General features: G+C 40.6%; 1 protein-coding gene across 1 annotated transcript; it reads left to right on the top strand.

Annotated features, from left to right (window-relative positions):
* The first annotated feature begins 17,488 nt into the window (after positions 1–17,488).
* hspb3 (heat shock protein, alpha-crystallin-related, b3) lies at positions 17,489–18,263 on the top strand. The gene has a single exon (XM_087992485.1). The coding sequence runs from the start codon at positions 17,560–17,562 to the stop codon at positions 17,986–17,988; it is 429 nt and encodes a 142-aa protein (XP_087848611.1). The 5' UTR covers positions 17,489–17,559; the 3' UTR covers positions 17,989–18,263.
* Positions 18,264–27,982: the final 9,719 nt, after the last annotated feature.

Below are 27,982 nucleotides of genomic sequence, written 5' to 3'. Positions count from 1 at the left end.
TGTTTGACTCACTTCAGTTCTCAGCTGTACCCGTCTCAGATCGATCTCTTTCCTCACTATCTCCCTGGGTCCCACCCCTTCCCTCCCCCCCCCCACCTTACTAGTTTAAATCCTCCCAAGCAGTTCTAGCAAATTTCCCTGCCAGTATATTAGTCCCCTTCCAATTTAGGTGCAATCCGTCCTTCTTGTACGGGTCACTTCTACCCCAAAAGAGATTCCAATGATCCAAAAATGTGAATCCTTCGCTCATACACCAGCTCCTCAGCCATGCATTCATCTGCTCTATCCTCCTATTCCTGCCCTCACTAGCTCATAGCACTGGGAGTAATCCAGATATTACTACCCTTGAGGACCTCCTTTTTAAATTTCTGCCTAACTCTCTGTAATCTCCCTTCAGAATCTCAACCTTTTCCCTTCCTATGTTGTTGGTTCCAATGTGGACAATGACCTCCTGCTGGCCCCTCTCCCTCGTGAGAACATTCTGCACCCTCTCTGAGACATTCTTGATCCTGGCACCAGCGAAACAACACACCAATCTGTTTTTTTCTCTGCTGGCCACAGGTCTGTCTGTACCTCGGACTACACAATCCCCTAACACAATTGATCTCTTGGAAGCTGACGTACCTCTCGTTGCATTAGAGCCAGTCTTAATACCAGAAACTTGGCTGTTCATGCTGTATTCCCCTGAGAATCCATCACCCCCTACATTTTCCAAAACAGCATGTTTGAAATGGGTATATCCACAAAAGATTCCTGCCCTAGGTGCCTACCTCTCTTACCCTTCCTGGAGTTAACCCATCTATGTGACTGTATCTGAGACTTTCCCCCCTTCCTCTCACCGCCATTCATCACATACTGTTGCTGTTGCAAATTCCTCATCGCTTCTATCTGTCTTTCTAACCAATCCAGTCGGTCTGATAACAGAATTTATGGCAGATATAATCCGCAGTAACCCTTAAACTCTCTTTAAACTCCCACATCTGACAAGAAGTACATATCACTGCAGAGGCCATTTTTGCTCCTTCACAATCTACAGACCCTGAAAATAACACTGTCTTATTCCTCTAAAAGACGCTGTACCAGGTTAAATTAAGAGCTATGGCTTATATTTTAAGTTTAATCAAGAGACTTATCTCCAAAAACATATAATCAACAAAGAACCCACTATACTGACTAATACAGCCTTTCTCTTGGACAGACTTAACACAACAATTAACTTATCTGATTCTGTGTTGTGAACTTCACCCAAACCGGTTCCTTGAAGATTAGTTGTGAAATTCACTGTTTGTTAATTTTCCCAGATGCACTCCGATGTCCAGCGACATATGAATTCAAAAACAGCAAAGACAGGTTTTTTTTCTCTCTCTCTCTCTCTCTTTCTCTCTCCTGCACTGTCCTCACCATGTGCATTTGATTTATTATTGTCACATGTATCTAAGTACAGTGAAAAGCTTTGTTTTATGTTCAGTATAGGCAGATCATAACATACAATGATCATAGGGTGAAAGAACAGAATGAGGAAAACCAAGTTACGGCTGCAAAGAAGGAGTACAAAAAGCAAGATCAACATTAGATTTTAGATTTGAGAGGTCCATTCAGGAGTCTAATAACAGCAGAGAAGAAGCTGGTCTTGAACCATTTGGTATGTGTGTTTAAGCTTTTATATCTACTGCTTTATGGAAGAGGTTGGAAAAGATTTTAACTGGGATGGGAGGGTCTTTGATAATTGCTGCCCTTCAAAGGCATCGAGAAGTGGAGTCAGTGGATGGAAGGTTGGCTTGCATGATGGCCTGGGCTATGTTCACAACTTTCTTCAGTTTCTTATGGTCCTGGGTGGAGCAGTTGTACCAAGTGGTTATGCATCCAGATAGAATATTTTTTCTGGTGCATCTGTAAAGGTTGGTGAGGGTCCTTATGGCAATGCCAAATTTGCTCAGCATCCTTGTGCAAGAAGAAGGTATTGTTGTGCCTTCTTGATCGTTGCATCAATGTGGGTTGTCCTGGGCAAATTGTAGGTAATCATCACTGTCTGGAACTTGATGCTCTCGACCATCTCCACCTCAGTTCCATTGATGTAGATAGGGATGTGCCTTCCTCCTTGCTTTCTGAAGTCGATGATTGGTTCTTTAGTTTTGTTGACATTGAGGGAGAGATGTTATCTTTATAACAGGCCACCAAGCACTCTATCTTTTTCCTGTATTCTGTTTCATCATAGTTTGATATCCGGCCTACAATGGTGGTGTTGTTAGCAAACTTATGGATGGAGTTCGAATGGAATTTGGCCACAAAGTTGTGAGGTTACGGGGAGTACACTAGGGGGTTGAGTACGTAGCTTTGCAGAGACATGTGTTAAGGATTATCTCATAACTCTAATAACTCTAAACTATCAAATTCAGTTTGGGGTCAAAGATCATATTGTTTGGGAAGAGGGAGTAATAGGGCGCATTGCCCACTTCGGAATTTCACACAATCTTCATGGTGGTAAAGTAATAAAAATTTAGAATCCCATTTTAACTTAAAGTGTTTGGCCATTACTGTGATCTGCAATAAAGGCATGACTGAAATAAAAATTGCAGCTTAGAAGGAAAAGGACCAGAACCTTAGGGGAAACATAAGAATAGGGGAAGACCAATTTGCCCCTCTGCCATTCAAAAAAATTATGGTTTGCTTCATATGCCTTAATATCTTCAACCAACAAAATTTGATCAATCTCAGGTTAAATTTAACAATAATCACTTAACCTTTATGGAAGAGTCCTCAACCACTAACATACTTTGCAGGCAGAAACATTTCCGAATTTCACTCCTGAAACGTCTCAATCTAATTTTTAGATTATGCCTCAAGTCCAAGGCCCCCTCTGAGTCCAAATTTTATCGATTTTTTTCTGTGGGTATACGCCACCATTCAATGAGATCACAGCTGATCCGATGTTTCAACTTCGTTTCACTGCACTTGTATAAAAATATATTCTTATTGAAATACGTACACATATAGGATGGTATGCATTTTCCATTTCTGTGGATGTTTTTAGTATGTAGAAGTTTATCAATCTTAGTCTTGAAAATACTCATGAACGAGTCAGCACAGCTCTACGGGACAGAGAATTCCAAATATTCACCACCCTTTCGGTGAAGAAATTCCTCTTCATGTCAGTTTTAAATAGCCCACACTTAACTCTGACGCTTTGTCCTGGTTCAAGAGTAAACCACCTCCCCCCCCCCAACCTGAGAAACATCCTTCCGATATCTCCCTTGTTAACACATATAATGAGAAAGAAACCAAGAAAATGGCAGGCCAGCTGGTTTAACCTCTGGCACAAGGAAGATGGTAAAAGCTATTATTAACTGCAGGCCATGTAGACACGTTAAAGATAGTTAGCCAGAGTTAACACAGTTTTGTGAAAGGGAAACTATATTTACCAAACTGCTTTAAGGAAGTAATGTCCTTTGGATAAAGGGGAACTGGTGCATGTATAGTACTTAAATTTCCAGAAGGCATTTTTAAAGGTGCTACATAGACATTTATTGCAGAAAAAAAAGGTCATGGTGTAGGAGGTCATAGAAATTAGCTTAATGATCTTTCAGGAAACTGATCACACCTTCCCCTCTCAACTCTGTCTAAAGCCCCAAAGGATCATTTCAAATCTAGCAGAGATTTTCCTGCACATCCATCCACCTCATTGTCTGTTGCTCTCGATGTGGTTTCCTCTACTTTGGGGAGACAGGATGCCAACTCGCGGAGTGATTCAGGGAACATCTCTGGGACACACGCACCAAACAACCCCACTACCCTGTGGCCGACCACTTCAACTCCTCCTCCCACTCCGCCAAGGATATGCAAATCCTGGGCCTCTCCTGCCACCCAATCAATGCCACCCACCAGCTGGAGGAAGAACATCTCATCTTCCTTCTGGGGACCCTATAACGACATGGCATCAACACTGACTTCACCAGTTTCCAAATCTCCCCGACCCACTCACCTCATCCCAGATTCAACCCTCCAGCTCTGCATCGCCCTTTGAACTGATGTACCTGTCCATCTTCCTTCCCACCTATCCGCTCCACCCTCCCCACCAACCTATCACAATTACCACCCACATGCACCTACCTATCAGCATTCACACACCTGCCCCCCCAGCCCCAACCCCCTATTTATCTCTCAGCCTCCTTCCCCATACACACTCCTGATGAAGGGTTTATACCCGAAACTTTGACTCCTCCTCCTCAGATGCAGCCTGTCCTGCTGTGCTTTTTCCAGTGCCACATTTTTTGACTCTAATTCTCCAGCATCTGCAGTCCTCACTTTTTTCTAAGAGTAATCTGGAAGACTAATTCATGTAGTGCATTTGAGACACTCAAAAATTCACTTCCAAAGAGCAAAATGCTTGATGTACAACTAGAGAGCATTCTAGAACTGGTAATGTACAATGAGATCTGATTAATTAATATCATAGTAAAGGTATCCCTTGGTAGCAGTAATCATAACATGATTAAATTTTACCTTCAAATTAATGGAACTACAAATGGGATATACAATTAATGTTTTAAACCTAAATAAGGGAACTTATCAAGTACATTAAATACTAAATACGTTTACCTATTGTGCTCTGCTTCTTCAAGTAATAAGAATTTTCTTGTTAAAATACCACTTGATTTTTTTGATTTTTTTGTAAATATATTTATTAGCAAATTTTTTTAACTTATAAAATTATTGAAAAATACAATCAATAACAAATATCAGTATAATAAAAAGAAAAAAACACAAATTACAATACAACTATTGTCTCCTAACTATTAACCTACCCTATAATACAAAACAAACCCTAACACTGTGCAAAGCAACACCAAAAAAAAAGAAAGGAAAGCAAAAAAAAACAAAAAAACCCCCACAAAATACAGAACAGCTATGCTTGGTGCAAAGCTCCCAAACAAAGGAACAGGAGCATTGTATATATACCTGTATAAACTCAAGAGAGCCCCGCCAGGGCCCAGGGCTTGACAAATCTAACCATCCTGGTTAAACAAACACCCTAGTTAAGACAACTGACAAATCTATTTCCAAATAACTCCAGTAGGGCTGCCATGTCTTATAAAAATGATCTGTTGTGTGGTGCAGCATGTTTGTAACAAAATCCAAGGGAATGTGCTCCATAATTAATTTCTGCCATCCCAGCAAGCCCGGCGGATACTCAGACACCCAGTTCGTCAGAATATTCTTCCGTGCACAGTGTGCAAGAATATTAAGTAATTTCTTCCCATGCCCGTCTAAAGATGGTAAATTCGGTAGACCTAAGAGGAGAGATATCGGGTCTACTTTGACTTCAGTCCTCAATACCCTCCCTATCTCTCCCACCACAGTGCTCCAATAAACATGGAGCCTGTGGCATGTCCAGAAGCAATGAGTAAGAGTACCTACACTTATTTTACATTTGGGGCACTCTGAAGTTGCCCCTTTTTTAATCTTTGCCAGATGGTCTGGTGCCAGATGCGCCCTGTGCAGAACTTTTAACTGCATAATGCATGTCCTATTACAGATTGAGATCTTTCAAATATTCTCCCATATGTTCTCCCATGTTTCAGAAGAGATCTCCACACCTAGCTCTTGCTCCCAGACCTCTCATAACCGGTTAATATCCTGCCAGGCACTGCCACCGAGCAGGCGATAGAGGGCACTAACTGAAAGGAGCGTAGCAACAACCTCTCTGTATCGGGCTTATAGGGGCTTAGTGAGAATCGTAGTCTTCTTTTGGATGAAATCCCTAACCTGAAAAAAACAGAAAAGGTCTCTGCTGGGCAACCCGTATTTGCAGCTCAGTTGCTCAAAAGACATCATAACCTCCCCCTCAAACAAGTCTCCCAAACTAGAAACTCCTCTCGCTGCCCATAGTTTGAACCCTGAGTTCGTCATCCCTGGTCGGAACCCTGGCATGCCAACTATAGGCGTAAGTGGCAAAATCTTGGATAAACAACCCTCATTCTGACGCATTGCTCTCTCCATGCCTTGACTGTACTAATGACAATGGGGTTCCGGCAGTGGTCCATAATTGTCCTCATCCATGAACTACAGGTTAATAAGAGGGCACTTTGCTTGGGAGGCCTCAAAATCCAGCCATATTGAGTTTGGACCGTTACCTACTCAATTGCAGACAAAGGACAGCAGGGAACTCAATTGATACCTTCTGATGTCTGAGAAATCAATGCCTCCCCCTCCTTGAGGCAACTGCAATTTAGTAAGTTTGATGAGGGGCTGCCCATGATGCCAGGCAAAGGAACCAAACCACCCCATAAGCTTCCATAGCGTTGACCTGGGAAAAATTATAGGGAGCATTCGCATGGGATAAAGCAAATGAGGAAGAACATTCATCTTAATGAGAGATATTTGAACCAGCCATGAAATTGGAAGAGCCTCCCATCTCTGTAGATCTCGCCTAATATTGTTGAGCAAGTGAGCAAAGTTAGTCCAAAATAACAGATCAAACTTTGGGGTAATAAAATGCCTCGGTACCGGATCCCTGCCCGTGACCACTTAAAAGGGAACTGAGGGCCACCTTCAACTTCTGGCACACCCTTAAGCTTCCCCAAAGGCATAGCCTTCGATTTTGCAAAATTAATCTTATATCCTGAAATAGCCCCAAATGAATTGATACATTATATCAAATGGGATACGGAGGTCATCGAGTTCAATAAAAACAGAAGGACATCATCCGCATACAGTGTAATCTTGTGTGCCCTCGATCCCACTTCTGAAACGGTTATGTGGACGTTCTGACGAATGGCCTCTGCCAACGGCTCTATCACCAATGTAAGCAACAATGGTGAGAGGGGGCAGCCTTGCCGACTACCCCTACCTATCGTAAAATTCCCAGACTTCACCCCGTTGGTGATGACCGCGGCCAGAGAGTGGCGATATAAAACCTCCACCCACCTAGCAAAGACTTCACCCAACCCAAACTGTTCAAAGACATAAAAAAGATATGGCCATTCCACCCGGTCAAATGTTTTCTCTGCATCTAAGGAAATCACCAACCCCTGAATCTATCGTTGCTGCCAACTTGGAGCAGATTCAGCAACCTTCTAATATTATTAGAGAACCTATAGCCCCTTATAAAGCCTTTTTGGTCCTCTTTAATAATATGGGGCAACACCCTTTCCAATCTCAGTGCCAGGATGTTGGACAGAATCTTGAAAGCTGTATTTAATATAGAGTTGGGCCTGTATGAGGCACAATCCTCAGGAACCTTCCCCTTCTTAAGAATTAAGGAAATATTAGCTTCTCTCAAAGATGGTGGTAGGCATTCATGCATATAGGAGTGATTGTACACCTCCAACATTGGCCCTGACAGAATCCCTATAAACCCCTTATACAACTCACCCGGGAGACCATCAGGACCAGGCGCTTTCCCACTCTGAAGTTGCCTAGCTGCCTCCTGTATTTCCTGAACTTTCAAGGGGGCATTAAAGAGAGAGGCCTGTTCCAAGGTTACTCCTGGGAGGTCCAGTTCTTAAAAAAGGTCTCCATTTTAGCCCTCCTGTCTTCACAACCTTCAGACCGATACAATTCGGAGTAAAAGCTCCGAAAAGCCTCATTAATCTTTTTAGCATCGCATGTAAGAACCCCAGTGATTGGGGAGCACGCTTTTTCCTAGTCAGGTTTGCTAAATACTTCCCTGGCCTATCCCTATGCTCGAACAGCCTTTGTCTGCAAAAGCAAGTTCTTTCTTTGCGTTTTGTGTCAGTATTGAATTCAAGGCAGCCGGATGGCCGTGATCCGCTGTAGCTTAGTCACCGAAGTTTGTGCAAACTGTGCCGCCTCCACGGTTTTCAACCGCGTCTTAAGTAGACGCTGCTGTTCCTCCTTCTGTCGTTTCCGGCTAGCCGAATAGGAAGTAGCTAATCCCCTAGCAAAGGCCTTAGCAGTCTCCCATAGCATAGACGGACTACTAGCTGTGCCTGAGTTGATAGTTAAGAATTCCTGAAACTCCTTCAAAAAGTATTCCACAAGTTTGGAATCCTTAAGAAGAAAATGGTCCATACGCCAGTGCCACAAACCTCGCCCTTCACCCTTGGCCTTAACCTCCAAATATACTGCTGCGCGATCAGAGATAGCTATATTCCCAATTTTAAAACCCATAATCGAATCCAGAAGGGTCAAGGGAGCCCGAAAGAGGTCAATCCTCATGTGACATTTATGTGGGTTTGAAAAAAAGTGAAGTCCCTGCCGGTAAGGTGAAGACATCTCCAAATATCCACCAGCCCCAACTCCTTGCATAAGTCAACCACCTGCTTGGCCTGCGAAGAAATAGTTGGGGGCCCACAAGGCATCCTGTCCGCTGTCAGATCCAAAAGACAATTAAAATCCCTCCCCCCCTATAATAATGTGCCGTGTTCCAAAAGCACTCAACTTAGAGAAAGCACTAATCAAAAATTTGAGGGGATACACCGGAGGACAGTAGACATTTAAAATGCCATATTCCTCCCCATGTGTCAGGGCTTTAGGTATCACAAACCATCCCTGCTCATCTTTCACCTGTTCTAATAATGTGAACGGAAGATTTTTATGGATAAGTACTGCCACTCCCCTACTTTTAGTAGTAAAGGATGAAAAGAATACTCGGTCATAACCCCCCTATTGTAATTTCAGGTGTTCCCCATCATCAAGGTTTCCTGCAACAAAGCGATATCAACCCTTTCCCTCATAAGGCTAGAAAGTGCTTTTTTTCCTTTTAACAGGTGAATGACTTCCCTTGATGCTCCAGGTGCACCATTTAATAAGACACTTAGCTATATCCCCTTTCAGAGACCCTTGAACTCCTCGGAGGGAGAGTCCTGCTTACAAAGCGCCGAGCATAAGTAAATAAAGACTCAAAGAATCAAAAAACTATATATACAAAAACTGCTCTATCATAACTATAAACAACTCTTACTACCAAAAAACTACAAAGAAAACCAACTATAAAACCTTGAATGGAAGACTCTTCCCCCTGCCCATCGGGGCACTCATGCTACCCATACCCTCCTTCTCAGCTCCTTCAAACCTGCCCCAGCCTTAGGCCAGAAAAGAACAAGGAGATGATCCTTAAATCAAAAGCAAAAAGACAAAGTCAGGATGAGCACTCCACTCATCCCTGGCTTCATGTCATCCCTACTTGTGACTAAAAAGAGGAGCAGAACAAACAAAAAAAAAAGGGGGAGAGACAACAAAGAACGTCCACAAAATTTCCCATCAGAAAATCCAGTTATTAAAAAAAAAGGAAAAACTTATTCCAAAGTCTTTTCCCCCCTTTCCAAAAAGGAAATTATTAGGGAGAAAGAAAGGAATAAAAAAAAGGAAGAGAAGACATCGGGAAAGATAGAATAGAGAACAAACATTAACCATATTCTTCAGGCCAATCCGTCTAGTTTAAAGTATCCGCAAAGTTTTTAGCTTTATCCACTGAGTCAAATGTATAAACTGAGTCTGGCTGAAACAAAGCACTGCGGGGTATGTCATGGAGTACTGGATGCCCAGTTTCCTCAGCCTCTTTTTAACTTCATCAAAGGACTTCCTCTTTTGAATTACAGCTGCAGAGAAATCCTGGAAAAACATAATTTTTGACCCCTTGTACAGCAGTGTCTGTGGATCTTTTCCCAGGGATCTGGAAGCTTCTATGACTTTTTGCTTGTCCTTATATGAGTGGAAGTGCACTAGGACCGGACAGGGGCACTGCATCAGCCCTGACCTGTGCACTGTAACCAATAAGCCCTTTCAATCTGTAGCCTTCTGGACTCGATGTGAAGGCCCAAAATCTTCAGCAGCCAGCTTTCAAAGAAGCTGACTGGCTGCTCACCTTCAGGGAGCCTGACAATTCGGAGATTTCCTCTGACCTCGATTTTCAAGATCGTCGATATGGTTTTGCAAGGCTCGCACCACTCGCTCCAGCACTTGGATCTGACTGGACGAGAACTCCATCACAGCTTCCGAGGCCTTAGTTCAACCCTCCACCTCCTCCATCCTCTCCCCGAAGCCCTGGATCTCCTGCTCATGCTTCTGCAGCATGGATGCGATAGGTTGGACCTGGGCACGAATCTCTCCACAGGGATCCTCAATCGCAGCCCCAACTTTCAAGGTAAGTCTCTCCATCGCCGCAGCCAATTCCTGAGAGTCTGTCAGGTCCACAGGGGGTTCAGGAGAGGCTGCTGCTGCTGCAGTCTCTGGTGTTGTATGTGCTGCAGGGGAGTGTCCTCCCTGCTGCTGTTTGCTTGTTCCTTTTCCCTTTGGTATCCTTCCCAATCCCAAATATTAACAAATATGTGCTGAAAATGTGTTGCTGGAAAAGCACAGCAGGTCAGGCAGCATCCAAGGAGCAGGAGAATCGACGTTTCAGGCATGAGCCCTTCTCATGCCCGAAACGTCGATTCTCCTGTTCCTTGGATGCTGCCTGACCTGCTGCGCTTTTCCAGCAACACATTTTCAGCTCTGATCTCCAGCATCTGCAGTCTTCACTTTCTCCATTAACAAATATGTGCCCTGTAAGGTTTTAAACTCATAATTCCACTACATAAGTTGGCCAGGGATGGCAAAAACACCGGTATGCCTTGGCTGTTAGATCTGTCCACAGCAGTTCTACAGAATCGCTGCCATCTTGCCGAGTCCCAAAATACTACTTGTTGAAGGAGGCAGGACAGGTTGAAACCATATGTGATGTTGGGCTTCATAAATATGGTACGAAAACTAGATTGAAAGTTTAGAAAATACTAGCTCAACCATAACAGGAATATCGTGCCCAATTCTGGGCACTGCATTTTCAGAAGGATGTGAAGGCTTTAGACAGGATTGTGAAATCTGTTTCTAGCATTCACTGAGAATGTAACCTTCAGGATAAATTCAGTTCCAAGTGATCGTTTCACCATTGGAGTATTATTACCAACAAAAAGAAAGGGGTTGAATACAAGTTTTGAACAGGTCACTTATGATGGTTCAAGGGCCATTGAAGAGTATTTTAAAGAATGTAGATTTGAAGAATAAAAGCAAACACAGAGGCAGACTCTGTGTTAGGTGTATTGCAGTTATCTATATAGCTTGGAAAGCAACTGGACAAGGCAAACTCTGTATAAGGGAGCCCAATGAGAGGTTCAGAGCAGCTGGCTGGCTCTGCGCTATTCGAACTCAAACGAAGTTCTAGGAATTACTAGGCAGCTAAGTATTGGGATCAAGACTCAGACGAAGTTCTGAGGAGCTGTAAAAATGGGAATGTCACTGCGTATATATTGAAGGAAGCCATGAGAAGCTGAGAAGAAACCCATGGGAGTTAGTAAATTTCAGTGCAGCTGCCAGATTGAGGTTGGAAAACTTACAAGTTAGACATTACTTGACAAAATGGAGCAAGATTGGGGCTCAGGGAATTAAAAGGGCAAGACCGGCTTAGTGAAGCTGGCAGTCTTTGAAGAGCTAGAGTCCCACTTATAAATAAGTACTGGGGTGTAGTTTAGAATCCAAGGGCATATAGGCATTGGGAAAAGAGGGTGAATGAACTGAACAGGAGCAATCATTAAGGCAGTTCATTATGGAACATAAGAACAGCAGTTGGCCATTCAGCCCCTCAAACCTATTCTGCATGGAGCAACGCTTGAGAAGGAGTTTCGAGACCAGATTGGCAAGAGTGACGAACTGTAATCCAATGTGAATTTTCATGAGATCTGATGATTCATTGCGTAATTATCATTGGGGAAAATTGCTCAAGAAATCTGAGAGATCTGCCTTGATTGCCTTTTTTATTCAATGTGTGCTATAGGGTGTTCAACCACAATCCATTACTTATAATTATCACATGATTATTCCAGGTTTTAGAAATAGGTTGTGCATGTAATGTATATTGTATCATTGTTCCAATGTTGTATTGTAAATTTTATTGCTGTTCGTTCAAAATCATGCAATTTTGCAGCTGAGATGCCCTGGATCTCTCATTTTATCTCCTTTTTTAATGAAAAATGTTACTGCTCCCTAATCAGAGTGAAATTGCCAGTTAGATCCAGGATTATAACAAGATATAGAGAAGTGAATGAGGATGAGTCCAGGGATGAGAAACATCAGTTACAAGGATAGGTTATAAAGAGGCTGAGATTTTCTCCTTTAGAGGAGGTTGAGAGGAATTTCAAAACTCCGAAAGTCCTGGGAAGGGTCAACAGGAAGAAACTGTTTCCATTGATGACAGGATCAATAGCCAAAAGGCAATGATTTAAGGTCATTAGCAAAAGAAGTAACAGTTTGAGGAAAACTTATCGAACACTGAAAGTGTTCAGGATCTGGAATGAAATTCATGAGTGTGGTGTAGATGGGTCTAATCATAGCTTCCAAAAAGGAATTGCATGAAATATAGAACCAGTCTTAATCTGGAAGTTATTTGTCACTTCGTATATTAACCTAAACACCTACATCCCTCTACTCCTTTCACTGTCGGCCAATAATGGAGAAATATACACTCTAACCTACTCAGCAGCATTTTAGAGTTGTGTTTCTAATATCACAGTAATGAATTACATCGTTCACGCTGACTATAAAACAGCTGATTACTATCCCAGCTGGTAACTGTGACCAAGAGGCTCCAACTTATGTGGGGGCAGGCATTTTCAATGCCAATTAACTCTTTGGTGTCACCAGTGAGAAAGCTTGCCAAACAGCGAGCCAATTAGCTTGTTAAGAGCTGACTGGCAATCTTCTCAGCAAATCGCAGGCCTCAACGTTGAAGTCTCAACCTGGTAGAAACTGCCATCCGATCAGAGACTGGCAGCTTCTGGGTCCTAGAAGCATGTCCTTCAAGGTGTCACGGACTGGGGTTCACAGTAAAAGGAGAATCATGGGGTTAAGATAAAGGCAGGGGTTTGCCTTTCAGCAACCACCCCTTTACCCCCATACCTACCCCTGATTGGGAAAATGGAACATCATATGCCACACACACCTAATACCTCCAATATGATTGTGATAAGAAGAATGCACTGATAAAAATATTAATCCACATTAATCCACTAGTTGCATCATTTGTTGATTCAATTAACAAAATAGCTAATTGCTTCTCTTTAGTACTATGACCAAGACAAACATCCACCAGGTTTTTTTTTTAATGAACTCAAAATTATCCATTTATTATGAATAAACCTATTCATAAAACAAGTGATAAACTCTGATTAACGCCTAATCCATGATCCAGAATTAAAACTATATCTCCCCTTTGTGCCCCTCTGCTGCAATGATTTTTCTTCAAAAAAGAGAAAAACAACACACTGCCTCTGAGCCAAAGATCTGGAAACAAACGAAAAAATGTGATAACCTCTCACACTTGCCGAATTTTCAGCCAATGAAACTGAATTGCTGACAGTTGTGGATTGGTGATTGGCCAATTCTGATACCAATAAACTTGAATTTGAGTTGTTGAAAATTAGTCATAGTCCCCTAATTCAGGCTTCAGCAGGGAGAAACAACTGTTGGCATTTAGAAACTTTAAGTTTCACAGGTACTTCTTCTAAGAAACAGAATTTCAGGAATGAGACTGCACCTTCTGGGTTGTCTTCTTTCTGCAGTATTCTGAAGTCAAAATCTACAGAAGGTTGCTGAGCATCTATTAGCATCGTTCTCTCAATGATAGGTTGTCCTAATAATTAAAGCAATAAGCCCGATCAATTCTTTGAAACCTTTGTTTACGTTTTCAAAGCTTAAAGCTTTCATTTCCAAAAAAAGCCACAGGTGACTTACAGCGTACATTAACTATTTGCATAATTTCCAAATGTAAGTTAACAGGATGACCTTGTAATCATTATGGAGATATGGTTACAAGGAGATCAAGCTGGGAAATAAATATTCAAGGCCGTGTGACATTTCAAAAGGACAGGTAGGAAAGAAAGATGGTTGAGTAGCATATTGGTACACGATAGAATAAGTTCAATAGCAAGAAGTGGTCTTGAATCGAAACATGTATAATCCATTTAGCTGGAGGTTAGGGCAAGAAGATACCAGCAGAAGTAGTTTGTAGACCCCTTACAGTAACAGCAGATAAGAGCATATAATGAAGACAGTACATTAATCAAGGGTGAATTTAATTTTCATGTAGAATGGGACAATCAGATTGGTAGAGGATGCCATGAGGAAGAATTTATAGAATGCATTCAGAATGGTTTCCTTAAACAATATGTTGTGGATTCAACTAGGGATCAGGCTATTATGTATCTGGTTTGAATATGTAATGAAACAGGGTTAATAAATAACATCAAAGTAAGGAATCCCCATGGAAGTGGAGACCTTAACGTGGTAGAATTTAGCATCCAGTTAAGGAATGCATCAAATTGAAGGAAAAATATATAGTATGGCAAAGATTGGATCAAAGGCTTGAGAAAGTTTTAAAAACCAATAAAAAAACCACCACAAAATAATATAGGGGATAAATTTTGAGGGTAAATTTGCAACTAATATCATGACAGAGAGCAAGAATTGTTTATATATATGAAAATAATATAAAGACAGGAGCTGAAGAGAATGTCAACTACTTAGAAAATGAGGCTGGGGAAATAATAATGAGGAACCAGGAGATGGCAGAGGATTTGAATAAATACTTTGTATCAGTCTTCATCGTAGAGACACTAAAAGAATTCCAATGTTACTAAATATTCAAGGGGCAGAAAATGAGAAGAAAGAAATATAAGTATTACCTGGAGAAAAAATGCTAGGGAAACTCATGGCACTAAAGGCTATTAAACATGTATAATCAGATGGGATGCATTAGAATATTTAAAGAAGTAGCTATAGAGATAGTGGATGCACTCATAGTAATCATCCAGGAATCCTTTGGTTCACCAGTCTTTGATGTTTACATCATTTCTACTTCAGTTCCCCTTGCTGACAGGAGGGGGTCTTTGCCCTATTATCTATCACCATTTGTCTTAAGGAATTCAGTGAAATTCCTTAATGTTAGTTTGCTAGCTGAACCTATAATTTCAATATAACTCCATGTATAATATATAATGGCAACTATGTAAATGGTCTTTGATTATGATGGGATCAGACTTTCCCTTCTACACTTCACTAAATAACAAGTTTTAAATTAGATTGCTACATGACTTCTATCCTACTTTCCCTTATCAGAAATTTCTGATTGAGTCATAGTCATAGAGTTATACAACTCAGAAACAGACTCTTCGGTCCAACTCGTCTGCACTGACCAGACATTCCAATCTGACCTACTCCCATTTGCCAGCATTTGGCCCATATCTCTTGAAACCCTTCCTATTCATATACCCATGCAGATTCTTTTAAAAGTTGTAATTGTACCTGCTTCTATCACTTCCTCTGACAGCTCATTTCATACACGCACCACCCTCTGCATGAAAACATTACCCTCGGGTCCTTTTTCATTCTTTCTGCTCTCACTTTAAATTTATGTCCTATAGTTTTGGACTCCCTCACCCTAGGAAATAGATCTTGGCTATTCACCCTATCTATTCCCCACTGCAAGGTCACCACACAGCTTCTGACACTCCAGGGAAAATAAAACCCAGTATACTCAACCTCTCCCTAAAGCTCAAACTGTCCAGTCCGGCAAAATGGTCATAAATCTTTTCTGCACCTTCTCAGGTTTAACAACATCATTCCTACCAAAGAATGACCAGAATTGAACGCAGTATTCTAAAAGTGGCCTCACCAATGTCCTGTACAGCCACAACATGACATCCCAACTGCTATACTCAATGCTGTGAACAATGAAGGCAAATGTGTCAAATGCCTTCTTCACCACCCTGTCTACCTGCAACTCCACTTTCAAGGAACTATGCACTTGCAAACCTTAGTCTCTTTGTTCGTCAACACTCCCCAGAGCCCTACCAATAACTGGATAAGTCCTGCCCTGGTTTGTCTGATGTCTACAGTCCCTAATATTTACTCTTACCCCCTAATATTTCTAGGAGGCACTTCCTTATCAGGTTGCCATTTACATGAAGGCCATGATCCTGAATAAAAATTGTTGTGTTCAACTAACAATTCTCTTTAGTCATCTTATGATAGCTAAAACCAGAGTTGGCTATTTCATGTTGCCTTCAGCCATGGGCAGCTCTAACACCATTGAAAATAAATAACTACATTTTTAAAATTAGATTAGATTCCCTACATTGTTGAAATAGGCCATTTAGCCCAACAAGTCCACACCAACCCTCTGAAGAGTAACCCATCCCCCTACATTTACCCCTAAGTAATGAACCTAACACTATGAGCAATTTAGCATGGCCAATTCACCGGACCTGCACATCTTTGGATTGTGGGAGGAAACCCATGCAGACACTCATTGTCTCGGGTGAAGTGAAAATGATGGTCCATCAACCTGATCTCCAATCAAAAGTCCAGAAACTCATCAAATTTGGGCTAATTCCATATTGGGGTTATCAGGCTTACCTCTGCTGCAGGGAACCCACAGCCCTGGAGAGGAAACAGCAATATTAACTGGACCTGCGGTTTCAATACTGTTTGGATGTGAAGGGAAGGGAAGAGCCATGGCATTGGAAAATGTCACACAACCACAGTCTATTCCAACCTCTTCGATCCTGCAGAAGATACAAAAGCTTTAACACACACACCAACAGATTCAAGAACAGCTTCTTCCTGTTGTTATTAGACGTCTAAATGGACCTCTCAATTTTTAAATTTAATGTTGATCTACTGTTTCTGCACCTTCTCTGCAGCCATAAAATTGTTCTGTTCTATCACCTTAATGCACATTGTATGTTATGACCTGCCTGTAATGCACGCAAAACAAACCTTTTCACTGTACCTAGTTACATGTGACAATAATAACTCAAATCAAATCAAGTGCACTTTTAATCAATAATGAATTGAGATGTATAAAAAAATTAAGAATCTTTGGCCAAAGGTTAGGTGTCAACCTTTACACAAGCTTGTGTGTTACTTGACTATATATGATAATGACCTCGAGAACTCTCTGACTGTAGGTCCAAGTAGGAACAGTATGTTTTGATTGTCACTTAGAAGCTAGTTGCTATGGGAAGTTTCCCTGTAAGTTAGTTGTTATTTATAAATGCTGTGGTGGAGAGTACAACTTGTAAAGATAAGGGTGACTTATTGGGAAATTACTTATTGATTTACTTTAAAAAATGGTTTTGATATATTGAAATATGACATAAATACATTGGCATATATCAAAATCTTGCATCGATGGTTAAACAGTTTCAATGGTTTGTAGAGCCCCTGAGCAACTTCTGTGAAGAGTTCTCAGCTATAGCCATTTATTTGCTAAGGAAGCACAATTTCTACAACACAATTTCTATTTGTAGATCAGTCGCTTAGCCAATGACTATAGGAGCCAAATGTTTGAAATTGTATACATTCTTTCCAAAGTATTAAAATAAAACTGAGCTTCAAGCGTCGAATTATTTTGTCTCCAGATAGTGCCAAAAATACACTTTCTATAAAAGGCAGATTACCGAGTGCAAAAGAGAAGCTGGAGCATAGAGTAAGCAGCAGCATTCTAAAGAGAAGCTCACCCAGGACACTTCTTTCAAAAAGGAGCTGGTTCAAATTAAAGGGCTAATGGAGGACGGAATAATAAGACACTGGATTGACACTCCTGTTCGGTACCAGCACAAACTAGCCGGACAAGATCTCACAGAATGCAAACTGGATCATTTGATATTTGCCCTCCCTGGTCCAACAGAAATAACTGAGGAAAGGGACAAACTTTCAGTCAAAGAATCAGAAAAATCAGTGGAAGACACTGAGGTTGAAAAGTTGTTTCGAATCATGTTGGATGTAGTACAGTTCCGTCCTGAAGATATCATCATTCAAGTGTTTGAAGGATGGCTTATCATCAGGGCCCAGCATGGTCGAAGAATGGATGAGCATGGTTTTATTTCAAGGAGTTTTACAAGACAGTACAAACTTCCAGACGGTGTGCTATCAAAAGATCTTTCTGCATTGTTGTGTCATGATGGCATTCTGGTGGTGAAGGCAAAGACATAGCTGCAACACTTACTATGAATGAATATTGTTTGAAGTAGCTTATGCTGAATTATTACATTTTTTACAAAAAGTAGGAAATGTACTAAGTATAATAATGCATCAAACAAGTATTATTAAAAATTATGGATCTGTTGAAATTTAAAGGAGACAGCTTCACAGTAATGAAAACTTTGAAAGTGATTCCTTAGTTTACCCATAGTGTGTGGTGTTTGTTTACTGTAGGCATTATCCCAGAAGATTATAGATGAACAAATCACATTAAACTGCATTTGTTGTTATTTCATAGGATTTCTACTTTTTTGTATTGCTCTAAGGAATAATTTAAATGGGACGGTTGCTCTGTTTTCTAAAAACAAGATTGAAATGGACTCCTTGGCAATGATTTCACTAACTGATAACAATGAAATAGACACAGCAGATTGCCTTAGCAGAACACTGTATTACATCTCTTCTATAATTAGCAGAAAAACATGGAAAACTTTGTGTGCTATGTTAAGTGCAGAATCTAACACTGTAGACTGAGTTGGAATATGAATTCTGATCTTAACTCAATGCAAATGGTTGAGTTTTGAATGAGTTACAGTCAGACCCCAATGTTTCTAATATACAAGCTTATATTCAAAATGCTGTGCTTTAACACATTCAACTCCAATAGTCACAGCTACCAAACCATTAACCAAAGCAAGCCATGCTCAAATTGATGACTGCCTTCTTTTTTTGGCTTAATTTCAGCATTTGTTATTTTTTTGAAGCAAGTAGCATCTAAGTAAACATGGTTTAAAGGAGACAAAAAGTCAAAACTTTTTGACTTGCATCCAGTCAGGCCAGGATGCAAGAAATTGTCTTGAGAAATTGAACACCAATTTACGCAGCATGAGTAGGAAAGGCAAGCTAATTGATTTGACCATCATTGGCATGGAAGTGCAACAAGAACAGTTAATTGTCAATCTTAGTTCTTAGACGAGGCAGGTAAACTTTGGTCAGGACACTACCATTGAAATGTAATAGAGATTGGTATTTTCCATTACGCTTGTTGCACATTTTTAATTGGAACAAAATGGTATTAATTCTTTTGCGTACAGAAAGCATAATTCAGTTTTTTAATGTGTGTATCTTTTATCATTACAACTGTATCATTCTTCAACACTAACTCATAATCTTAAATTGGTTTCTGCTGTGGTTCTTAGCACCATCTGAATATTTAATAAAAGTTGTCCAATAATAGAATTACGTCTCATGGTAGACTTAGTGAACTGAGGTTTGTAAATACAGTTTGTTTAAGGTATGGTCAGCATGCTGCCTGCTGCAAATGGCCAATGGGACGTGTTGTTTGGTATGGTCTTCCTGCTATTCAGCCTACATATCACACCAGCACTAAAACTTATATATCACATTTTCACTTGTGTGGTGGGCAAACATCTTTTTAATAAACTGTATCCTGCACTCTCATATATCATTGAACTGGGGTGATAAAATGAGCTCACGTTCCTCAATGTATTAGTTGAAAATTTCCCAATGTCTTCTCCATTACTGTCCACCAAAAGCCTATCTTCACTGGTCAATAAACATAATGGGATTTCTACAGTTCGATGCACTGTAAAATTAATCTTACTGGCAACTTCATGAATAGCGACTGAGCAATTTGCTCATCATGTAAGCTTGTTGATGTGATCAGGTATATTGAAACGATACCACACACTCATGGTTACCCTGACCAAATCATCGTTGGCTGGATTTTGCAGAAACTCATTAAAGGTCCTATGACTACCACTAATGGCCCCAAATTGTTTACCTAATTTTAAACTAAAAGAAGATGAATTTCTCAAAAATTTGAAAGCAGGTGAAACTAACCAGATTTAGCAGGTGGAATGAGTGGGAGAATACAAGGTGCATTTTTAAAAAATTAATTTACAGGATGTGAACAGCACTGCCTACATTAGCACGTATTATCCAGAGGACAGTTGAAAGTCAACCAAATTGCAATGAGTTTTGAATCACATGGAGGCCACCCCAGATAAGGATGGCAGTTTCCTTCCCGAAAGGACATTAGTGAACTAGATGGGCTTTAACAGCAATTGACAACAGCTTCATGGTCATCATTAAACTTTTAAGTCCAGATTTTTATTGAGTTCAAATTCCACCATCTGCTGTGGCAGGATTTGAACCTGATCCCTAGAACATTTTATAGGTCTCTGGATTAATAAGTCTAGCAATAATACTACTAGGCTACTACCTTCCCAAACTTTGCTGATTTATTAATGCCACATAGTGAGGGAAATCCGTTATCTTTACTCTGACATGCATTCTGCAAGTCTAGAGCCAGACCAATGTGTTTAACTCTAATCTACCCTATGAGATGACCTAGTAAGGCAACCAATTTAGGAACAATTATGGATGGGCAACAGATGCTGGCCTTTCCAGCAACATGCACATCCCAGTGAAGAATAAAGGTAATTTCTGTGTTAGAAAATACAATAGATATATTCTAACAGTACCAGAAATAAGGTGAGTGGTTAATACATTTTTACCTAAAATGTCTTGATAGTGGAATGTTGGCTATGATGTGGTGAGAAGTGATTGAAGGAACCTTGCTTTGACAGCGATAATTAAACACAGTAACATATAATGCTGCTGAATTAATAGGATTCAGATTCAGACCTGTGGCACCTATCTAGTAAATTCCAGATCTCCATACTGGCATAAACTCTAACAATTCTCCACTAAGAGGGTATAAACAAATTAATTGTTAGATCACCTCAAATTGTTCTTGACACTTCCTTGAAGTCAGCTGGAGAACATGAGATGGAGAGAAGTGGGGCCTGATCAGCTCCAACCTTCCCTTTACCTGGGGAATGGAACTGTGGAGAAAGCAGATAGATTAGGACAGAAACTTTAAAAAAAAAACAAGCAATTGCTTCAATTTGTATATCATTGTAACTATCCAATTTATAACAATACTAACACTTTCCACCGCATTGCTTTGCTATACAAACATAGTCTGCTTCGAAGTCATTATGCCTCTGCTTTGAAATCTTGAAAGATTACGTTGTATAAAGTGTTTCCTAAAGATAGAATTTGATTTTGAAAAGTGTTTTTTAAAAATTATGGCCCAGATTTATTGATGGCTAGATAATAGTGGGCGGCACAGTGGCACAGTGGTTAGCACTGCTGCCTCACAGCGCCAGAGACCCGGGTTCAATACCTGCCTCAGGCGACTGACTGTGTGGAGTTTGCACATTCTCCCCGTGTCTGCGTGGGTTTCCTCCGGGTGCTCCGGTTTCCTCCCACAGTCCAAAGATGTGCAGGTCAGGTGAATTGGCCATGCTAAATTGCCCGTAGTTTTAGGTAAGGGGTAAATGTAGGGGTATGGGTGGGTTGTGCTTCGGTGGGGCGGTGTGGACTTGTTGGGCCGAAGGGCCTGTTTTCACACTGTAAGTAATCTAATCTAATCTAATAATCATTTCTGCAGTGTAATGAGAGTTGTGTTCAGGAACCATGCAAAATTCTCATCGTAGCAAACTCTGAAGGAATGGCCCTTCATGGGAAAGTCAGAAATCTGAGAGTACAATTGCAGTTAAGTAGATAGTCATGAAAAGTTAGATGATTAAAATGTATATTTAGTTTAATTTATGGCATTTAATACATAGAGGTATGAAATGGTACATTTTGGTAGGAAAAGTATGGACAAACAACATAGACGAAATGACAACATTATAAAGATGGTATCGGATAGAAAGATCTGAAGATATATGTGCACACATCAAACAATGGAAGGTGGCAGAACATCCATCAAAGTTTTACTTGCATATCCACTAATATCATTTATTGTATCCGTTGCTCCCGATGCGGTCTCCTCTACATTGGGGAGACTGGGCACCTCCTAGCAGAGCGCTTTAGGGAACATCTCCGAGACACCCGCACCAATCAACCACACCGCCCCGTGGCCCAACATTTCAACTCCCCCTCCCACTCTGCCGAGGACATGGAGGTCCAGGGCCTCCTTCATCGCCGCTCCCTCACCACCAGACGCCTGGAGGAAGAACGCCTCATCTTCTGCCTCGGAACACTTCAACCCCAGGGCATCAATGTGGACTTCAACAGTTTCCTCATTTCCCCTTCCCCCACCTCACCCTAGTTCTAAACTTGCAGCTCAGCACTGTCCCCATGACTTTTCCGGACCTGTCCTACCTGCCTATCTCCTTTTCCACCTATCCACTCCACCCTCTCCTTCCTGACCTATCACCTTCATCCCCTCTCCCACTCACCCGTTGTACTCTATGTTACTTTCTCCCCACCCCCACCCTCCTCTAGCTTATCTCTCCACGCTCCAGGCTCACTGCCTTTATTCCTGATGAAGGGCTTTTGCCCGAAACTCCTTGGATGCTGCCTGAATTTCGAAGCTCCCTGGATGCTGCCTGAACTGCTGTGCTCTTCCAGCACCACTAATCCAGAATCTGGTTTCCAGCATCTGCAGTCATTGTTTTTACCAGGTTGAGAAAGTAGTTAATCTGGTATTTGGACCCTGCATGGTTTCATGCAGTGAGAGGTTACAACCTGGAATGCACTCCCTGAAGGCAGGCAGGAGGTGGAGAAAGATTCCAAGGTGGTTTCTGGAAGTGAATTTATATGGGACAATAGAACATCTGCCTGCTAAACCTGGAGTGGACTGACTGGTGTAGTCCCCACTCTACAGCCCTCAGTGCAACTCAATGCAGTAGGCAGAGTCAGGTACACACAGAACTGGGAAGAACCTCATCAATTGATTCCAGATGAACGAACAATGATGCTTTCCTGCTAATAATTAGATACCCTTGACATCGATTCAGCCACATACACCAGGTTACTTAAAACTGTCTAGCATGATGGATATTGGATGAAACACCAGATTTTTGAGTTTTATTTCATTGTTTGACAAGATGTATGGATTTTCCAGATTCTTTATGACGTAAGTATGGAATTCTGAACTTAGTGGATCCGCATCCTTCCTTTTGTAGTACATCCACTATCCAAGTGCTAAATATCTATACTGCATCTTCTAGGTGGCACACTGCAGAGCCTCGGTGTTGGAAGGAGTGAATGTTTGTGGATGTGATGCCAGTCAAGGTGGTGGCTTGGTCTGGGATACTGTCATGTTTCTTACGTGTTATTGTAATTGCATTCATCTGGGGAGTATTCCATCATGATGGTGGACAAAGTTTGGAAAATTAGGAGGTAAGTTATGCACTGCAGACTTACTAGCCTCTGACTTGCTCTTGTTGTGGCAGTATTTATATCATTAGTGCAGTTCAGTTTCTAGTCAATTCTAGGATATTGATAGTGGGAGACTTTAGCAATGGTAATGCCACTGAATGTCAAGGAATGATAGTTAGAATCTCAATTGTTGGTGATGGTCATTTCCTGACGTTTTTCTGGCAGGAATGTCAATTGTTGGTGATGGTCATTTCCTGACGTTTTTCTGGCAGGAATGTCCCTCCAGCCTTGCACATTGCTTCTATTCAAATAATCATCAAATGCCCAATTGAATGCTTCACTTAAATTTTCGAGACTCAAATCACTTGTTGTGTGAAAAAGTTGCTTTTTCTCACATCACAGTTTCTTCTTTTGGAAATCACTTTAAATCTTTGCTCTTGACATTGTTGATCCTTTTATGAGCAGAAACAATTTCTCCCCATCTACTCTATCCAGGCTTCGTATGATTTTGAAAATTTCTCGACCCTTCCTCTTTCCAAGGAGAACAATACCAACCTCTCTCATATATCCACATAACAAAAGGTTTTCATCTATGGAACCATTTATGTAAATCTCTTCTGCAGTGTCTCCAATGCACTCACATCCTTACAGTAGTATGGGGCCTAGAACCGTGCATAATGTTCCAGCTGAGGTCTAACAAATGCCTTGTTTAGGTTTAGCATCCTTGCTCATGTTCTGTATGCCTCTATTAATAAAGTTAAAAATCACACAACACCAGGTTATAGTCCAACAGGTTTAATTGGAAGCACGCTAGCTTTTGGACGTCGCTATCACCTGATGAAGGAGCGACGTCCAAAAGCTAGTGTGCTTCCAATTAAACCTGTTGGACTATAACCTGGTGTTGTGTGATTTTTAACTTTGTACACCCCAGTCCAACACCGGCATCTCCAAATCATGACTTCTATTAATGAAGCCTGGGATACAGTGTGCCTTATTTCCTGTCCTGCCTGCTTGAAAATCCCCAATTATAACCACTCAAAATATTGGCATCCCTCTTGAATTTCGCTGCAGATTATTCCTGTCCAACCTTCCCAGTTGATGGTCTATAGACTACAATGAGCCTACAATATAATTGTACCTGCTTTATCCCTTGCTTGAGCCAGATTGATTCTGTCTTTGAATCCTTTGGGAAGTCCTCCTTCTCCAGCCAGTACAAAGCCTTCCTTAAACAATAGTGCCTTCTTCTTTCCTTCTGTTCCTATCCTTTCTGAATACTTTGTATCCTGGAATATTTAACACTCACTCCTGGCTTTCCTTGAGTCAGGTGTCTGTTGTTGCCAGAACATGATGTTTCTACATGGCAATCTGTACCTGTAATTCTCCAACTGTTTTTGACATTCTGCACCTTCACTGACATGCAGTGTAACTGCGATTTACACTTTATTACTTTCTCCTGACTTTGACTTCACATTTGACATTTTATCTCTGTACTAGCACTATCCATCTCCCTAAGTATTTTTGGTACCCTGGTATTCCTTTTCCATATCCTCTCTTGGCTCTCACAATTCTGCCGCAATAACCTAAAGCCCTTACAACTCACAAAATTATCACAAGGAACTCAGTCCCAGCATTTGTTGCCCATTCTTCAATTGAATGGCTTGCTCGGAATTTCAAGGGGCAGTAAAGAGTCAGCCATCTTGTTGTGGGTCTGGAGTCTTGTAGAATCCCAGGAGCACTACAATGTAGAAGGAGGCCATTTCACCTATCATGCCTGCACTGTATTGATAAACGAGAATAATTACAAAAACATATGGTGCTGGCAGCATCTGTGGAGAGGAAGATGGACTTGAAATGTTAACTCTGCTTTCTCTCTACAGATCTTCTTTCCGATTTCCAGCGGTTACAGTTCTTAATTTCATTTGATCGTCATTACCTAATTGCCAGTCTCCTGCTTTTTTCCCCCATACCCTTGTACTTCTTTTTAACCCAAATAATGATCCAATGCCTCAATAAAACCTGCCTCCTCCACATTTCCAGACAATGCATTCCATACCATAGTTACTCAATGGATGAAATGGTTTTTCTTCTCTTCACACTTATTTCTTTTGCAGATCACTTATAATTGATGCCTCTCTTGTTTCTATTCCTTGTACAAGTGTGAGCAGTTTCTCCCTATCTACTCTATCTAGCATGCTTATGATTTTGAAAGATTTATATAGGTCAGATCAGGAAAGGAAAGTAGATTTTCTTCCAAAAAGACATTGAAGAACTTGATATTATTAAAAAAAACACAAATGAAAATTTCAGCCAACTTTCCATTCCATGTTTGCTGACGAATTCAAATTCCATCACTTGCTATGGTGGGACTTGAATTTATATTCCTAAACCAGAGAATACAGTGGTAGTCCAGTGATAAAACCACTATACCTTTGTCTTTCCCTTTGTATTCAAAGTGGCCATTGTGAAACTTGATAAACAGCACCCACAATGTTTCAGCAGCAGGGGGCATCAGAACCAATGACATCACATTGACTTCCAGTAAAGGGAGTTGGGAAAATATTAGAAGAAGCAAACTTCACAAATTCCTCCCTTCTTTGATTCAGAGATACTGCAGGGCTTTTACTTCAATTACCTGAGCAAGAACTGAGGGCTGAAGCTGCAATCTTTGTGAACTGTGTAGTTTCAGCAGAGACATAAGGAAACCTGTGATAACATTTCTGCACCGTTATTGTATTTTTTAATTAACCTGTTCAGAAATGTTATTACACACTTCTGCAGCAGATGGGACCTGAACCTGGGCTTCCCAGTAGGGGCATTACAACTGTGCCACCACAGCCCTTTTAGTGTATTCTTGCAGTTTCAGAAATGAAGGCGATGGAAAGCAACTTTACAGTGACAACAAAATTAACATTTTTTAAAATTCAAGTTACTATCTAATTAGACACATATGAACTTCAAGTCCATCAAAATGTCTAATTATTAAGATGTTGTGTCCTGGAAATTGATCTCAAATTGCAATGTTGCACTTGTTATTGTTTCTATTTGCTTATTACTGTCAATCAATCTTACCACATTGGATATCATTACGACTAGTCCACGTGTTTTGCACAATTAAGTTTGAATTACTGTCATAAAAATGTCGAGAAGTCTTTTACCTGGAGATAAGGAACAGGCTGAAATACCACATTCAAACAGCCCAATATCAAATTTCACAGCACAATTGATGGCACTGGTTATTAAGGTGAGAACCTGTGTTCAATCCACTGTCTTTCAGTTTCTGAACTTTTGAAAACTCGCCTGAAAAGCCAGTGAAAAAAAACACATGGGTTGCACATGTAGTTTGAATTCATCACCACATATTTTGACATGCCTGTAATTTTAAAATCCCCAACAAAATAGTAGTATTTTAAAAAAAAGAGAAGTCAGTTTATTAATTCGGGTGTATCATTTTAATTCTAAACACAGAATTACAGAAGTATTGCAATGTAGAAGGAGGCTATTCAGCCCATTGTGCTTGCACAGCTTGTTAAATGAGCATCATTACGTGGTGCCCATCTCCTGCTTTTTCCACACACCTTTGCACTTTGTCTTTTATCCAAACAATTGTTAAATGCCCTCTTGACTGTCTCAATTGAACTTGCCTCTACCCTACTTCCAGACAGTGCATTCAGTAGCCTAACTACTCACTTCACCTTTGCTCCTTTTTCAGATCACTTTAAATTTGTGCTGTCTTGTTCTTGTTCTTTTTATGCACAGGAGTAGTTACTCCTTATCTACTATTTCTACTACTTATGTGCATTTCTGACTTCTTTGGAATTCAGCAGTGCTGTGCTGAGAAAAACCATTGATAAAAATGGAGCCATAATCATTGTGCTTGTAGGTGTGCCTAACGTAGATCAGATTAAATAGATTTTTATTTCATGAGAAATTTCTTTCTATTTATTTCTGTCAGACACCTTCCCTTTTGTTCTTTAACCATGCTTTTCCATTGAAATTACATAAAAGCTAGGATATTTCTAGCTTCCCCACTTGTGATAAAAGGCCACAATGTGAAATATTAACTGTTTCTTCACACCAAGTAGAGTACAGTATGGAAGGAGATTGCACAGCCTGTCCTGTTCATGCTTGGTTTCTGTAAGAACCACTCACCGAGCCTCACTGACCCGCCTTTTTCCCTCGCCCTGCATTCTTTCCTTTTCAAAAACTGATCCTTTTTGAATATTGTGATTGAATCTACTTCCATCACATTCTTAGGCCGTATATTCCAGATTCTATTCACTTACAATAATAAAAAATATTTTCCTTATATCTTTACTGTTTGTTTTGACAAACATCTTAAATCTGCATTACAATTTCCTCCCTAACTTTCCACAACATCCTGAGATACACTTGATCGGTTCCCAAAGATTTATCCACCTTTAGGTTTTCTAAGACTTCCAGCACTTCCTCTTCTGTTATGTGAACTGTTTTTAAAACATCAATATTTATTTCCCTGAGTTCTCTAGCCTTCATTTCTTTCTCCACTGTGAAAAATGAGGTAAAATATTTATTTAATGTTTCTCCCATCTCCTGAGGATCAACACAAAAATGATCTAATTGATCTCTAAGGGGCCCGACTCTCTCTTTCTCTGTCTCTCTCTAGTTGCTTTTTTTGCTCTTAATGTGTTTGTAGAATTTCTTTGGATTATCCTGGACCTTATCTCCCAAGGGTATCTCATACTTCCTCTTTGCCTTCCTGATTTCCCTCTGAAGAATGCCTCAACACTCTTTTTACGCTTCAAGAGATTTATTTGATCCAATATTT

The sequence above is a fragment of the Chiloscyllium plagiosum genome, unplaced genomic scaffold (genome assembly GCF_037043375.1).
Source record: "Chiloscyllium plagiosum isolate Xiang-an unplaced genomic scaffold, Cpla_swu_hap1 HiC_scaffold_1, whole genome shotgun sequence".
Classification (NCBI taxonomy): Eukaryota; Metazoa; Chordata; class Chondrichthyes; order Orectolobiformes; family Hemiscylliidae; genus Chiloscyllium; species Chiloscyllium plagiosum.
The sequence above is the reverse complement of the archived record's forward strand: the minus strand, read 5'-3'. Positions and strand labels throughout refer to the sequence as shown.